The following is a 17790-nucleotide window of genomic DNA, read 5'->3' as shown; positions in this document are numbered from 1 at the left end:
CTGAAGAAAAGTGTTGTAGCCTTTTATCTAAGAGCGTGAGGCTACAGGGTCCTGCCTTTCATAGGGCAAAGCTGGCTTACAGATTTACTGAAATAATTACCAAATTATTTAATAGGTTTTGAATTCTGAACTCATAGTTTGTTAGTGAAGTCTGCCAACTGAACAATTATACATAGACTCTTAGAACAAGGGCCTCCATGGAACTCTGCTAAAGCATTTAATATTCCCATTTCTAATTGTAAAGCCATTTGAGCATATAGTAGTATGCACTGGTGTAACTGACTCCTTGGCTATAGAGGTAGCATTTGATACATTTTGGATAATGCTTTTGAAGTAATGATAATGTCAAATGTACAAGGGCTCAGCTAATGAACCCATTAATCAGCCCGTTATTGAGCACCTCCAGAATGCAATGCACTGAGCTGGGAACCATGAAGGATGAGGCACAAGGCAGATTTCATTCCTCTAACTGAACGTTTAAATATTCTGGGAAACTTTAAAAAATGCAGATGCCTAGGTCCCACTCTAGGCATATGGTTAAAAACTCCTTAGGTGAGTCTGATAGTCATCCAGCATTGAGAACTACTTTTATAAAGTATAGTTTTATTTTCAAGGCATTTGGAGTCTAACTGGGAATATATAGGACTAAATTAGGAATATAGATATAGTATATGTCGATCACTCTGTGTTTTTAGCCCCGTACACAGACAGCATCTGATAAATTTATAGGGAGAGGCACAGACAACATAACTACTGTATTTAAGAGAGGAACAGATCACAGGAACAGAGGCTGGGTCGTCATGGAAGAGGTAGGATTTGAACCTAGGCTTTGAGGGCAGGTAGGATATAAATAAATATAGATGAGAGGTCAAGGCATTCTGAGTGGAAGGCTGGCATAAACCTAAGCTGAGGGCAGGAGTGTATAAGGTATGTGCCAGGTATTAACTGGATATTAGTTGAAAGTTGTAAGAAAGCAAGTAGTAGAAAGTAGTAGGAAATCAGAGAGACCTGCATAGGGTCTTGAGCCCAAACATCTGGATTTGAGTTTTGCACATGCCACTACATAATTTCTTACCTTGACAAATTATTTTACTTCTCTAAGCTCCCATATCCACATCTGCCAAATATTCATCATAATAGTTCCTATCAGGTTGCTTAGATCCAGTAAGGCAATGTGTATATGAGCATTCAATAAACTACAGAGCCCTACCCAATGCTAGCTATTGTTACTGTGTTTTGGAGGGGAAGGCATTGAAGGTTATAGAGCACAGAAATGACATATAAAAATTTTTAATCATTCACCCTATTTGCCTATAAGTGAGCAAAAGAAATAGCTAAAAATAAATATTTATCATCACTGAATTACTTAATGTAACTGTGTTTAAGGACTTGGAGCTCACACTTTAAAAAAGAAGATCATCCTAATTGCCCCTCATGACTACTGCAGAGGCTACGCCTGAAAAAGCAAAATGTGAGTATCTATGCTTACCTAACAACTTGACATACAAGTCATAACACTCCAACTGTTTTAACCAGTCTTTTCTATTAATTAGTGACCCTCAGAGCACTACACTTATTGGCACATCTTGAAAGGATTTATTCCATTCCCTTTATTTAAAAATAACCAATTTTTGAGAGATCTTTTTAACTTATTGTGCTGTCCCATATGGTATCCACTTGTCACGTGGGTTATTCAGTCCTTGAAATGTGGCTGGTGAAACTAAGGAACTGAATATTTAATTTAAATTTAATGAATTTTAATTTAAAATTAAAAACTGATAATTCAGTTATTGGAAAACCTTTAAGCATGTTTGGAGCAAATTTGGGCATGTAAATCTATTTTTTCAAGTGATGATTTTATAAAATGTAAATACAGATTAAATAGTTCTGATAAAAATTTAGCATGTGAGTTGAGATGTATGTAACTACAAACAAAATACATATAGAGTTTTGAAGATGGAACAAAAAAGAATGTAAAATATCTAATTCATTTTAAATATTGATTAATGTTGAAATGGTAATATTTAGATGTATTTTATTTAAATATTCTATGAAAATTATGTTATACAAATTAATTTCACCTATTTTAGTATGTCTACTAGAAAAATTTAAATTACATATAAATTACATATTCAGTTTACACTGTATGATCCACCTTTATTGAGGTATAATTCACAAATAAAAATTGAATATATATTAAGGTGTGCAACGTGTGTGTTAACATGCGTACACATTGTAAAATTATTACCACTATCAAGCTAATTATAATATCTTTTACTTCACATAGTTAGCTTTTTTTCTGGTGTGATGAGACCACTTAAGAGCTCTCTTAGCAAATTTCAGGTATACCATACGTTATTATTAATTACACATTATATTTCTTTTAGAGTTAATCTAGACTTGGCAACAAATACAAGCAATCCTAAGATATAGTGCTGCACATAGAGCTGAGGCTATTACTGTTCTGCTACTTCCTCTTGGCTTCTGTTACCCATGACAGTATATGATACAGGCCAGCTGGCATCTGCCCAGGGCTGCCAATAGAGCTCTGTGATGATCACTTTAACTCTGTTTTTATTTGGATAACACAGAACATTTTTAAAGATGGGGAGGTCAGAAAGGGTGGAAGATCCAGGAAGTGGAGGAGGAATGTTCTCTAGTTCCATTTTGCCTTAGGTCATGCCCACATGACCTTGATGCTATGAGCTTGGCATTTCCCTACATCTCCTTAGCAACCTGACCACAGTCTGAGAAATATTAACATAGAAAGATTTTTGGGCAGTACCTGTAAAATCTGTCTGAGGTATATATGAAACTTATTAGCATTTCTTGGTGCAAAGAAGGCAAGATACTTTGTTAAAGAAGACCAGAGAATAAGGGAGGGGGAAAGTGAGTCAATAAGAGACAACTCAAGAGAGTGCCTTTAATTTAGAAGTGAAGAGTTGAATCTTAATGAAGAATATATTATGGGAAAACATGTTGAATATGTGTTTTAGGAGATGATAACCAGATGCCACTTGAAATTTGGGTTTTATTTGGTTCTTTAACTCTTTTTAGGAAGAAATTAAAAATAATTTGTGTTTTCTTCACTTACATGTAATGAAATTAATATAAATTATTATATTTGAAGTTTTTGTCCAAAGAGCTTCTACTTACTTTCCAGCTTCCATAACTCTTTACCCCAGAACTGATGGCCTTAGTTCCAGTTTCTCTCCTCTTCAGCTTCTCCTCTCTACAGCTTCTCCCCACTTCTTGGCACTCGAATCCTTCTCTCCATCTGAACCTGTTTACAAGCAGGTTCTTTCCACAGATGCACTGTTATTCAGACCTTTATTTGTTTTTTGCTTAGCTGGTGTGTGTTTACTTTTCAGCAAAGAAATTCTGCAAAATAAAACTTAGGAAGAGCTCAAATATGTAAATCAGATAAGATCTGAGCTTCTCTGATTGAAAGAAGGAAGCAGCCCCAAGGCACATGAAATTAATGAAGCACATATTTAAAACCACTGCCTTAGCCTGGCTTCCATTCACGTGTTATTTCTCTTGGGACATTTCTGTTTTCAATATTGTTTTCAATAATACAGTGTAAAGCTTTATCTTTTTAAAGGGAAATTCACATTAGTGAGCTAGCAGTAGGGGGTGTTGGTGGTTTATGTTGGCTTCTATCACGGTGACCATCTTAAATGACTGTCAAGGCATTTATTTACACATTTTTTTCTGGCACTAGATTCTTAAGAACTTGGAAGACAGAAATAGCTAGTCTTACTTATTTTAGCACATTTAGCATCAAAACAGCATCTAGCACTTAGTAGGTACTTAACTAATATGTGCTAAACTGAGTCCGTTGTGTCTGAGGTGAGGCTTTTGTTACACCTGTCAGGCATTTACTCTGATTACACACACAGGGTTGGCCTTAGCCATGTGGTCACACATTTTTGCTTAAGATTATCTTTTAAATAAATTTATGTGAAGCCTCTCTGAAAATGTAGCCTATTAATGGGAAGGATGGAAACCCTCTGAGTATGACCAGTTGTTTTTATTATGGTTATGAAAAACAAATGTTTTTAAGCCCCTGGGGCTTTTTGGATACTAATTAATGATTCTAATTAAGAGATGGCTCATTCTCTGTCATAGTTTCCATAACTAGATTTTCTTTTTGTATCTTCACTTCAGAGGTTCACTGGAGCAACTCTGTAGAACCTCTAAAGTAGTAGAGAAATCTGGTTTTATGAATCATCATTACAATTGTGTTAAGCTGATGATGTATGAAAAATGAGATTTTTTTAAAGATAAAAGAAATGTATGAAAATGTTTTAGGCTAGTGAAATATTTGGGATTAGAGCTACTCATATATATTTTTTTCTATGGAATGTTAGTATTTACACTCATGTGTTAGATGAGTTTAATATGACCATTTCAACCTCTTCATGAACTTTACTGCAAAACATTTATTGCTTATAATGACTTACTATTTCTTTTGGGGGCTTTAATAACATGAAGAATCCTATGTATGAAAATATTTGATTAATTGCAAACATGTTGGTTAGTTTTGGATAAAAGGAATTTTAATAAGACAATTTACCCAAACTGCATCAGGAAGTTATCTTTGTGATTTTGAAGAAATGAGGATTGACTTAAAAAAGTAATTATATAAACACTCTTGGAGAAAAGTTTAGCCCAATGATAGTAATACAATAATATCAAAAATAATAAAATTTCTCACATTTATTGAAAGCTTATATGTCAGGTGCTGTGCTGTTTTGTAACAATGTTTAAGTTAATCTTCAAACAAATCTCTGTGACATATGTTATTATTATCCTCAGTTTACAAATGAAAAAACAAGGCTTAAGACAATAAGGTTCATGAGCAAACTGGAATTCAAGCACAAAATTGTGTGACTCAGGAATAAGAGCTCTTAAAAATCATTTTATATACTATCAATATGTATTTGCAAATTAAGTTATAAGTATAGTTTTTGTAATAAAGAAGGAACAGACCTTGGTTTCCTCAAAATAATAGATGAAGTGCACTTGAACGTGTAAAAGATGCAAACTTATATTCTTACCCCATTACGAACAAGGAAAAGAGAAGCCTCAAAGATTATTGACTAGCTGGAGCTTTAATATAAATGTTGCTTAATTTCTTGTAATTTTTAGACTCATTTGTGGAATAGATACTTGTGCTTGGAAATTATAAAAATAAATGATGCTAGCATTGTCTTTTCTAAGGCATTGAGGTATGAGTTATCTTGTTGTATCTTGTGAATTTAACTCTTTTGTTCAAAGGCTACTTTTTAGTGATGGTAGAAAATCAGAACAGCTACCTCATTGCCTCGAATGACAACAAGGACTCAGGACTGCCAGCTGGAAGTCAATGTCCACATGCCTTCATTGGAGCCATTTCAGGATCTATGTGAAATTTCTACTTTCTGACCATGGCTGCCTTTCTCTGCTCCTTTATGAACAAGTCTCAGGCCTTGTTCTGCTCAATAATCTCATGACCTGACTGTATGGGTATGCTGTGTCAATACCTTGATATGTCAAGATCTGCTTTCTGGCCCCAATAAGGACATTAGGGCTGCCAGATCACATATAGTTTCTCCACGGTCCACAGGTGATGGGTGGCATTTGTGGACAGGGGAAATCAGGGACTAATCAACAAAGAGCCCAGTAAGGAAGAAAATGCTACTTTGGGAATTTAACTACTCTGTCAAAAGCTAATTCTAGTTACAAAGGGGGAAATCGGAACAGCTGCATCAGCACATTAAATGACAAAAAGGGGCAGGAGTGCTGGCTTAAAATGCAAGTGTCAGGGAAATGTGTGTATCTCACCAGGGTGACCAGCCAAGTTTCAGAGGAATTTCCAGTACTTAGAGGGAGTACATGGCATTGGAAAAAGCAGTAGATTTGTAGAAAAGAGCAGCAAGGAACTCAGGAGCACAGTACCTATGCAGAGCCGCAGCACTGCTGTGTGACTTCAGCAGGCTGTCAGGTCTCTGCATCTCAGAACTTTGCCTGTAAATAAAGACTAGCTCATCTCTAAGATCTTGTCTGAAATGAAGACATGATGATTTCCACAAAGCTACATTTCCAACAACAAAACAACCCAGTGACTTAATATATTAATAAATTATATTGCTTGTCACGTGCACAACACATGACAATATTGTAATTATAAGTGATTGTAATTAAAGTAATGGTAAGGGATATTTGATTAGTAAGAAGAAGGGAAATAAAGGAGGAAAGGGCTGTCATGAGAGAAGGGAAAGGAGGACAGGTTATGAAGTTACACCTAGGGGTAACTCCCTACCTTTCCTCTATGAAGTAAATGCTCTGGCTAGAGGCCTCCTCAAAGCAAAATTAGATTTTAGTTGAAATTTGATGAAACAGTTTTAATTCCAGAACTCTTGCCCTTTCCATGTGAGGACAGTGCTTCTTTTGGCTTTGAATTGGGAAATTAATGTGAACCAGGCTTCATTCCTCAGGACCTCATTACCCTAAGGTAGCAGCTGCCTGTGGCCTGTGAGTCTACCTGGTGAAAAGCAAGGAGATATTTTGTGCAAGAATAAAGGGAGAGTTTGGCCTTCAATAATTTATTGTGAAATTTTCAAGCATACAGCAAACTTGAAAGAATGTTAAATCAATGCCCATATACTTACTACCAAGTTTCTTACCATTAATATTTTACTGTACTTGATTTGTCACATACTCATCCATCAATCAACATGCATATCATTAGTTAGAATTCATTATTTGTTTATAGTTTTCTTCTTTTGATATAAAATGTACATACAATGAAATGCACAAATCTTAGGTGTACAATGAGTACACTAATGATAATATATGCCTGTGTAATCCAAATTCCTATCAAAATACAGAACATTCCCATCACTCCAGAAATTTCCTTCATGTCACTTCTCAGTTAATCCATCATACCTTCCAACAGAATAATAACTCTTTTGTTTGTTTTTTCTACCATAGATTAGTTTTATCTGTTCTAGAACTTTGTATAAGTGGAACCATATAGTATGTGCTTTTTTGTGTAAGTCTGCTTTAACTTGGCATAATATTTTTGAAATTTATCCATAGTGTTGTACATGTCAGTATCTCTTTTTATTGCTAAGTAGTAGTTTATTGTACACATATAACCATAGCTTATCAACTCTCCTGTTGTTATATGTCTGGGCTGTTTTCAATTTAGAATTATTATGAGTAAAGCTACTGTAAACATTTTTGTACAAATCTTTTGAAAACATACATTTTCATTCTCTCTGGTAAATACCTAGGAGTGGAATTGCTGGGTTGTAGGATGGAAGTATATTTAGCTTTATAAGAGATTGCCATACCTTTTCCGAACTGATTGTGCTATTTTACGTTTCTACCAGCAATACTTGAGGGTTCCAGTAACTCTACAGCCTCATCAACATTTGGTGTTATCAGTTTTTTAAATTTTAGCCATTTTGTTGAGTGTGGTGGTATCTCATTATAGTTTTGATTTACATGAAGATTGAGTTTTTAATTGCTTAAAATTTGAGTGGGTGAAGAGGAGAAAAACCTTCATAGTAAGAGTACTAACGGAGGTAGAGTTATAAAAACAGAGAGCCCACTGGCCAGACTTTGAATAGGTAATATATTTAAATTTTGCTGAGTTCGAGTTAAGAGGAGGAAGCCAAGAAACGCTTTTAAGTGTCTGGATCCTCTAATATAATTCAATTTTTAGTATTTGTGCTGCTGAAGCAAGCACACAATCAGCTAATAATAAAGAAAATATATAAAGAGGAAAACTTAGACAAGGCTAAATGAGAAGGATATAGTCTACATGCTGTAGAATTGTATACATAGCCCTGGTTAAAAGAAATTAAGAAACTTAAGCTGGGTGCTTTGGGTCATACCTGTAATCCCAGCACTTTGGGAGACCAAGGTAGGTAGATTGCTTGAGCCCTGAAGTTCAAGACCAGCCTGGGCAACATGGTGAAACTCCATTTCTAAAATAAGTACAAAAATTAGCTGGATGTGGTGGTGCATGCCTATAGTTCCAGATACTCAGAAGGCTGAGGTGGGAGGATTGCTCGAGCTTGGAAAGCAGAGGTTGCACTCAGCCATAATTGTGCCACTGTACTCCAGATTGGGCAACAGAGGGAGACTCTGTCTCACACACAAAAAAAGAAAAGTAGAAAGAAATTAAGAAACTTCGAAAAATAGAAATAAGAATTGTTATAGCATCATCCATCCATAGGTATGTGTTTTTTTTATTTCAGTGCTGCTTCTATTTAATTTATTGAGGCATTTTATTTTACAGTTATCATTTTATCAACAAGTTGGAAGGTAAATACTCTTGAGGAAATGTACAGCTTCATACATTAGTCATCAAGTATGAAAAACACAGACTTGTTAATAACTTTTGTGCCCAAAACATGTTGTTGTATCTTCTATACAGTAACATTTAAAGGACTTTCAGAACTGAAGGGTGTTTCTGTTTTGTATATTTTCTTTGTTTCTCTGGACTGAAGTAACTTAGGATAACCTATCTTATCACATGACCATTACAAGCTTATATTTCTTCTTAAAAGCAAAATATTATGTTAAGAGATCATTATATTCTTTTGCTTCCTTTTATAATGTCAACTTATAAAATTTACTTTCACATTAACTGCTTAAAAAATGTTTCTCTGTTTCTATATTAGGTCCTACATTAGAGATCACCAAGCAAGACTTTTTTCAAGAAGCAAAAACTCTCATTGCCCAACATTATGAGAAAATAAATGAGGTTAGTCCTTTGCATTTATCTAATGTTACATTTAAAAATTTTTGCATACTACAATGATTATTCCAAAGGATTGCATAAACCCTGATATGTGATCAAATAAATAGAAAAGAGAATAGAATTGAAGAGAAAAATGAAATCCTCACTAGCTATAACAATTGATTTCAAATGACATTTTAAAATAAGATTTTTTAGTTATATGAATTTTAATTATACAAATGTGTTTAATTTGTACATTTAATACAATTTTAATTTTTTGAAGAATTTAAATATAAATAATTGGATTTATCATCTCAAGTAAATATCCCTTTAAATGCTGTTTAGACAAAGCTAAACTAGAAAACATATTGTGAGATGATCTCTTCTATACTCTTAGCATGATTACCTTAGCAGGATACATTATATTCCATGTGTCTTTTTGCATTAGGATTGTCTGTTTGCTGGTCTGATAGATCCTTGAGGGTGTAGACTGTTTTTTGAATGTTGTATCTCTAGCAATAATGATTATGCTTGGCTCAATAAATATTTGCTGAATGGCATATATTTGGAATGTGAGAAGAAGGAGTGAAAGGGAAAGGGATAGCAAAGAGATGGAGGAGTGTCAGCACAGCACAGGGTGACATTTTGGAAGAGAGCATCTATAGGGGAGGCAGCAAATTTGGGGAAGGGGTAACTATTGTGAGCGAAGGCCGTTTGGGAAGACAGGTGCAGGGAGGGTACCTTTGGATGGTTTACTGTGTGTCAAATGATCCTAGTCCCCTTTTGAATACTTAAAAATTTTTTTAAACAAATTTTTAAGTAAGCTTTTAAAAATTTTTCAATATTTCTTGCGGTTAGGGAGGAGGATTCTAATTTTTACTTATGTTTCTTTTGAATGGTCCTCTATGCCAAGACTGGCCATACATAGTTTTAATCTTGTAATCAACATTGTACACATTGCTTAACTAGTTTTTCTTCTAACCAATTTAAAAGATTTTCAATTATATTAATTTCACTGGTGGGAACATGGGATGAACGTTTCACAGTCTTCAGAGTTAGACAGATGTGCCTCAGAAACTTGACCTGTTTTAAAATTTTTATCTAATAATAACAGCCCAATGTTCCATCTTTGGTTGCCTGGCAAATGTAATACTAGCACACTAAAACCTTCTTATTGACTTTTTGAGTCAGCAACAATTTGAATTTTTCTAAATCTGTTTTTGGGTGTGTGTGTTGTTGGGGGAATAGGGAAGAACTATAGCTCTGTCTGTGTGTACAACAGTTATGCTATTTGGATAATTACCTGTCAGAACTTTGGAGCTGTATTATTTCTCTGTTGTTCAAGGTGGTCAAAATAAAGAAGCAACTTTGATTAAGAGGATATGAAATGTATGTCCTATTCCCAATATGCTCTTTTTGGGAGCTTGCCTCCATATATGTTCAGTTATTTCTGGTTCAGCAAAGGAAGAGGTTTGGGGGATGTTAGCATTTTATGGACATCTGAAAGTTCTTCAAAGATGGTTGAAAATAATTTAATTCCTATATGTTTATTTGAAAAACTCCTATTTTACAATGGACTTGAAACCTGTAATTAAAAATATCACTTTGGGGAGAAAGTTACTATTTTAAAATTTACATTTCTTTCAAAGTGGAATATAATCCTTATGCTTGTGAAGGACTTTTAGAGAGTGACATAGAATAACGTCTGATTTAGCTGGTTATTGTCATTTGTAATTTACTGTATAAGAGTAAATGTCTTATACAGTAAGGTACTTTGTAAAATGTATCTAGTAGAGATGTAATTTTGTGAACTTATTAATAAAATTTATTATATAACTTAAATAATGCATACTAAAATTAAATTTTGCCAAAATCTGTTTTTGTTTTATTCATAGAATAAAGTTCAAGGAACTTCTATAAATGTTTTCAGAAAGAAACACCAAAAGCCGAAATCTGGTAAATACATACCTTTGGAGATTGACAAAAAGGAAACACATGATGTGGTGCAAGAACATCGGGCGGCACTCAGAAGGATTTGCTTTCCCAAGGAGCTTTCCAAAAGTGAACATCTTCAGGAACCCCCACAACGAATCTCCTTCAAGGAACCACACATTTTTAGTAGAAGAGAAAGATGCAGGCCCATAGATCTAATTGTGAAAGGTAAGTAGGGTTGAAGAAATTCAGCAAACCCACAGGCAAAACTGTTTGCTTCTTATGTGCCTGTAATGGAATTTTCTTGTTCATATAATTCCCTGAACTTTAAATCTTAACAGTGAAAGGTAGGGAGGCCTGATTATTAGAGCTGCCAGTCTCTGGGCACCACCAGAAATTGAGATGAACCCATTCTAAAGGGAAAGAGAAATTTAGGGGAACAAAACTGGTTAGCCATGTCTTCCAGAAGTGATCTTCTTCCTAGTGAAAATCCTCAGAGACTGTTTATTTCACAGATGCTAAAGCAGCCATGGATGATAGCCCTGAATTCGGTTTTTGAGCAGGATCGATAGGATAGGCAACTTACTCGTGAGTGTGTTTCCTCAAAACACTAAAAAGATTTTTGGAAGCTATAGAGTTTTCCCTTAAAAGAAATTGTAAAGGTTTATCCTCTATCAGTAACATGGTAGGTATAAATTAGAGATTGATTTAAGCAAATTGATATTGTTTTCCTGAAACTAATGGCTTGAATACATGACCACTTATAATACATTTCTAGTATAACTTTCACAGCCTCATCTTATTTTTTTCCTTTTACGTTATTTCTAAAGATGTTTATTTATTCATGCACTCATTTGTATTTTTCCTATTCAACAAAGAGTGACTGCTCTGTGCCAGGAACTAAGTTAGGAGCTATAGAAACAGAAATAAAAAGGCTCAGAGTAATGGTGAGGATAAACACAGGGTAATTTCTTACTATACAGTGTAACAGTTGCTTTAAGAGGGTAAGTGTGAAGCATTATGGAAACACTGAGGAGTAACCAACTAAAGGCCAGAAGAGATCTCTCCTGAAAATTTATCAGAAGAGATCTCTAGAACTGGGTTTTCAGGAGAAGTAGGATGGAAACAGGAGAGGCCATTTTGAGCCGCAGGAACAAAATGTGTTAAAGCTCTGAAGGATGTAAGAACATGGCCTATTTTGGGAAGGCAGAGATGTGGTAGGAAACAAATTTTGGAAGATGGGTGGGCTAAAGTTTGAAGGGAATATGATAGTAGACCTAGAATTTGAACTTATGTTTAATGGAAAGACATGATGATTTCAAAGCTATAGGTGGGGGAAGGGGTGAGGTATGATCAGATCTTTCTGTTAGAAAAATAAAACTGGCAACAGAGACTGTAGAGAGAGGGATGACAGAGAGCTAAGTGAGGAGGCTGTCCAGGTGAGAGATGACAGGGCCTAAATTAGGGCAGTAGGGAAGCATAAAGTGTGGAGGAGGGCTGTTCCATCAGCATTTCTCAAAGCATGCTCTTCAGAATGTTAGTCTTGAGAGGTTCAGTGACCTGATAAAGGGTTCTTTGGTTAGAAACATTTTAAAAAAATACATGTTATATTCCTTATTGGAGATTCATATTGATTATTAATATATTGAAAGGTCTGGGAAATACTGCCAAAATCTGTTTACTGTTTTTAACCTTGCTAACCCCAGTTCATTTGGCCAAAGAACCCCCATTTTTTTTTCACATTATACCAATTAATGTCCTCAAGACTAGTGTTCTTTTAAATACATTTTGGTAAATACAGAATTAGTGGATTATTTTAGGATGAATTAACTGGTTTTTGAAAAATCAACTGATTGTGTAATGAAAATGAAAATGATAAAGATATTGAGGTTTCTAGACTGGGAAACCGGACAAAAATCCTTAGGTTGGGATAGAAATTTAGAGGGTGTCTTAGTCTGTTCTTGCTGCTATAACAAAATGCCTGAATAATTTATAAACATACTAAATTTATTGCTTATAGGTATGGAGGCTGGGAAATCCCAGATCAAGGTACTATCAGGTGGTTTTGTGAGGGTCCAGTCTCTGCTTCCAAGATGGCACCTTGCATGCTCTGTCCTCTGGAGGGGACAAAAGCTGTGTCCTCACATGGTGGAAGGCATGGAAGGGAAAAGGGCCAGTAGCTCTCTGAAGCCTGTCTTTTAATCTCATTTATGAGGATGAAGCTCTCATAACTTAATCACTTCCTCAAAGGTCTATCTCTTAATACCATCACATTGAATCTTAGGTTCCAACATGAATATTGGAGACATACAAATATTTGAACCATAATAAGGGGAGAAGCAGATTTTGGGCAGTGGGAAAAGGAGTGGGGGAAAATAATGAATTCATTTTTAGACCTTTTAAGTAGGCACACATGTGGAGATAGCCATCAGGAAGTTGGAAAAGGAGACCTAGCTCTAGAGAGGCAGGTGAAGAATGAAGATAGATGTGAGGGTTCCCTACCATACTGAAATTGTGGGGCTCATGCATTTATTCACCTAACACTTGTTTAATTTAATATGTGAGAGATGAGAGACAAAAGATATGCTGCTTCCCCTCAAGAAATTCAAACTTGATGTAGTTTTTGCAGTGGCATTGGAGGAGGATAAATAGTTATAGTATGACTCATACTGTAATAGAAACTCTACTGCTTTAAAAAAAATAGGAGGATATCTGATTCTGATTTAGGGGTCAGGAATAGATTCTCAGGAAACTTAAAGTGTTTGGTAAATTTTGAAGGATAAATAAGTGTTAACTCAAAAAAGAAAGAAAATTCTGTCTAGCTAGAGGGCCTAGCATCTACCTGATAGTGGATATCTGAGAAAGTGATTATGATGTTTTTGACAATTAAAATGATTTTACATGATTGGACCATGAGGACTGGGGAGTGATTAGAGATAACAGACTAGATACTGAACAACATTGAATTTTAACCTAAAAGCTTTGAGAACAATTTAAATGTTTTAAAGAGAAGTTGCAGTGATAATATTTGCATTTTAGCATGTTTACTGGCTGTGGAGATGGGGTGTGATGGATTTTAGAGGCATAGAGACCAATAAGGAGACAGTAATTCACATGAGGAAAGACAACTTAAATGAAGGTAGCAGCACTGGGGATAGTGTTGAGGGGAGAGATTTTACAGATATTAGAAAGATAGAGTTATTTAGACGCGGTCAAAAATAAAGTAAAGCATAAGGCACAGGGAAGAGCTGTGGTACTGGGTTAGTGGTTTACACTAAGTGGCAGCATGAAGCCAGGTATAGCAAGTTAGAAGGTTGGAGATGCATCTTACATTAGTAATGGTAAAAACTGCCACCAAAAATAAGTTGGAATCTAGACCATATACCTACTGAGCTTTGTAGCTTTAGGTAAAGAAGTTGGGAAATGCATTATTAAAATATATTGCTGGTTTCTGGCTGGCTTTGGGAAGTTATTATAAACATGAGATAAACTGAGAGAAGTCCTGGCTAGTTTCCAATTGGAAATGAAAGGACAAAGAGAGATACTAGGTACTTGGGGTCTTGGTTTTAAGCAAATATCTACTAATACTTAACATTGCAGCAAAAAGCATATTAAAAGTACATCTTTTACCACCCAGCCCATTATCTCAGATACCCTCATGGCAGTCATTATCGAGAGACTAATCCAAGGGGTAAAGGAAACAAAGATACAAAGGATATTTTAGAACCATATATTAAAAAAATGACTTTGCATCCTGGCCAGCATGGTGAAACTCCATCTCTACTAAAAATATAAAAATTAGCTGGGCATGGTGGCAAGCTCCTGTAATCCCAGCTACTTGAGAGGCTGAGGCAGGAGAATCGCTTGAACCTGCGAAGCGGAGGTTGCAGTGAGCTGAGATCGTGCCACTGCACTCCAGCCTGGCAACAGAGTGAGACTCCGTCTCAAAAAATGTAAAAAGACTTTGAATGTGGTTATTGTCAGACAGAATTAACTGGAAGCAAATAGATTTAAAAGCCTAACTGATTTTTTTATAGAATTTCATTCCCAAAGAAATCATGAACCTTGATGTAATTGAATGTTCAAAAAGTAAGATAACTTAGATTTATCAGGAAGTAGGTGACACAAGCCATACAACCTCCAAGGAGAGTAATAGCAAGATGTGGCCAAGGAGCAAGTAAAAGACTTCTCAGAGAATAGATCCAGAGGCCACTAAAAAAATGAAGAGAGTACTTCCCAGGACAAAATCATTGTCTATTCAAGGAACTTCCCCACCTTCAGGTTAGGGGGCCTTCTCAGTGACTTTCCAATAGAATTTTACAACATCTGGGGACTGGTGACTATTGTGTTTATTTTCTTTCCTTTCACTGGTGGAGTTTTTACTGAGGTTATCCTATACCTGCTCTATTACTGTATGTTATATGCTTTGGGGAAGGTGGAGATACCTTCTGTACTTGGGTCTCATATTACTGGACCATAAGGAGCCACATCTGAACTTGGATAAAACTACACAGCAGCTGGAGGTCCTGTTCTCTGAGCTGGATGCAGTGCCTGGGGGGAACTTCGGGTTGTCATCTTTGGGGAGAGGAAAGGTGTGTTCTGTAAAGGAACAAGAAGGAATGAATGTTTAGTGTCCTAAAGAACAGACTGTAGCAGAGACTGGATAGATGCTCATCAAACTTATATCCTTTTCTTCCTTGGTACTTGGAAAATAGATGGGGCTATGTGACAGATTTTTCTCAGTGGATTATAGCTGGAAGTGATGCACATAAAATGCACATAAGTGATGCCCATAAAAGTGTCATGTGTTCTCCTCCCAATGTGGCTTCCCACATTTTCAAGTAGGAGGACTACTTTTCAATATTCTTAAAATAATGAAACAGTGGTAATAGTACTTTTAATATATGTTAATTAACACATATTCAGTAAATATACAAAGCTCAGTGCGGATAATACAAAGGAGAAAAAATGGACATAAATTATGTCCTCATGGAACCTGTGGTCTAGCTAGGGAAACAGATGTCAATTAACAATCACATATATACAGATTGAGAGTACATCACAAATAAATTGGATGTGGACTGGGTGTCAGCAAGACTTCTCAGGGGAAATTACATTTGAGCTAAGATGTAAAAGATGCATAGGAATTACTCAAACATTGGGAAGTTTGAGGTAATTGCAAAATCATTTGCAATGACCCAAGATGTGGGGCACATGGAAGAACTTTCAAGTAAGTGAAAAAAAAGTTAATGTGGTTGCAGTTCTGAGAATGAGCTGGAGAGGAGTGAGCAGAGACTGTATAAGAACAGAACCTTTTAGTCAGTGCTGTGATAGCACATGTTTAACAACTGGCTCTGGTGAGGGGAGGGAGGAAGGCCTGCTTTGTAGCTTTTACTGATTTCCATGGTGTAAATACTCTTAACATAGCCAATTTCAAACTGCCAATGTGGTACCACTGATTACAGGAGCTGGGAAGAGATGTACACAGTCAGCTTTCCTGAGCAGATCTGAGCTTGCTGCAGCACACCACTGCATGCAGGCCGTGTCAAACACTTCTTATTCATTACCTGAAATCCTCTTGGGCTCATCTCTTATTCCAGGCACTGCAGCCACTGCTCGGGTGACTGAGCCTTGTTCCATACTTCCCGGACTCCTTCCTAGCTTGAGGCTCTTATAGGACCAGCTTCAGCTGACACATAAACAACCAGGAATGGGGGATGAGAGCCAATGGATAAATGTTTCCTCCTGTCTGTCCCTGGGCAGAAGGGTCTCAATAACATTCTATAAAGCTTCTCAGAAGGTTCTGGACAGTTAGGCAACCAGTATCTTATAATGATGGTCAACTCAGAAAAAATTTTCACATTAGTTTTCCCTTCTTGCTTGTTTTCTTTTCTCCTCCTTCATTTCTAATATTACTTTAAAAATACTGTCATAAAAACATTTTGATGGCAGAATTGTCAGTGCTTGCTGAAAGATTAGGTGTGGAGTGTAAGGGAAAGAGTGCATGAAGGATGGCTCTTAGGCTTTAGTCCTGATGAACTGAAAGATGAGAATTGCTACTTTCTGAGATGTAGAATAGAGAGAGATGCATTTTAAATGGGCAGAAACCAAGAATTGGGATATGGATATATTAAGTTTGAGGAGGCTATTAGATATACAAATCAAAATGTCAAATAGGTAGTCCATTGTAAGTAAGTGTGGACTCATGGGAAAGGTTGGAGTCATTAATTTATAGATAATATTGACCAGTAGACATGCCACATGAGCCACATGTAATAAAAATTTTGTAGTGACCATGTTAAACAGTAAAAAGAAACAGGTAAAATTAATTTCAATAATATATTTGGGGCCAGGTGCGGTGGCTTACACCTGTAATCCCAGCACTTTGGGAGGCCAAGGCAGACAGATCACTTGAGGGCAGGAGATCAGCCTGACTAACATGGTGAAATGCCATCTCTACTGAAAAATACAAAAATTAGCCAGGCGTGATGGCAGGCACCTGTAATCCCAGCTACTCGGGAGGTGGAGGCTGCAGTGAGCCGAGATCGCGCCACTGCACTCTAGCTGGGAGACAGAGAAAAAAAAAAAAGAAATATGTATATATGTGTGTGTATATATATATGTGTGTGTGTGTGTATATATATATGTAAAATTTTTTGAGATATTTTATATTTTTCATATTAAATCTTCAAAATCCAGTGTATATTTTACCTGCAGCGACTCTTAAATTGGACTAGCCACATTTCGAGTGCTCATAGCTACATATGGTAATTGGCTACCATATGGGACAACACAGGTATAGATATTATTTACAGTCATAGACTTAGATATAACATCATTGAGGAAGTAAATGTAGTTAGAAAAAAAATTCAAGAACTGAGCCCTTTGAATTTCTAACACTTAGAGGGCAAGAAAAGGAGTATCCAGCAAAGGAAGTAGAAAATGAATAGGAGCCAAATCAGGGGAGTGGGAAATATATTAGTCTTATTTCAGTTAAGGAGTAATGCATTAGAAAGGAGCAAGGACAGCTTATCTGTTGTCCCAAGAGAAAGGCAGGGGCATGAGCACAGATGCAAGTGGATCGATAGAGCAGGTGGTGAGATTACTTCAATTTCTTT

General features: G+C 36.0%; 1 protein-coding gene across 1 annotated transcript in view; it reads left to right on the top strand.

Annotated features, from left to right (window-relative positions):
- Positions 1–1434: 1434 nt before the first annotated feature.
- Positions 1435–17790, top strand: part of IQCM (IQ motif containing M) — a 398588-nt gene continuing 382232 nt past the window's right edge. Inside the window, 3 exon segments of the mRNA XM_007999956.3 lie at positions 1435–1471; positions 8682–8764; positions 10636–10900. Of these exon segments, the coding sequence (XP_007998147.3) occupies positions 1435–1471; positions 8682–8764; positions 10636–10900 (385 nt within the window).

Source organism: Chlorocebus sabaeus, chromosome 7, assembly GCF_047675955.1.
Source record: "Chlorocebus sabaeus isolate Y175 chromosome 7, mChlSab1.0.hap1, whole genome shotgun sequence".
In the NCBI taxonomy this organism is placed as follows: domain Eukaryota; kingdom Metazoa; phylum Chordata; class Mammalia; order Primates; family Cercopithecidae; genus Chlorocebus; species Chlorocebus sabaeus.
This window is presented reverse-complemented; position numbering and strand designations above follow the sequence as displayed.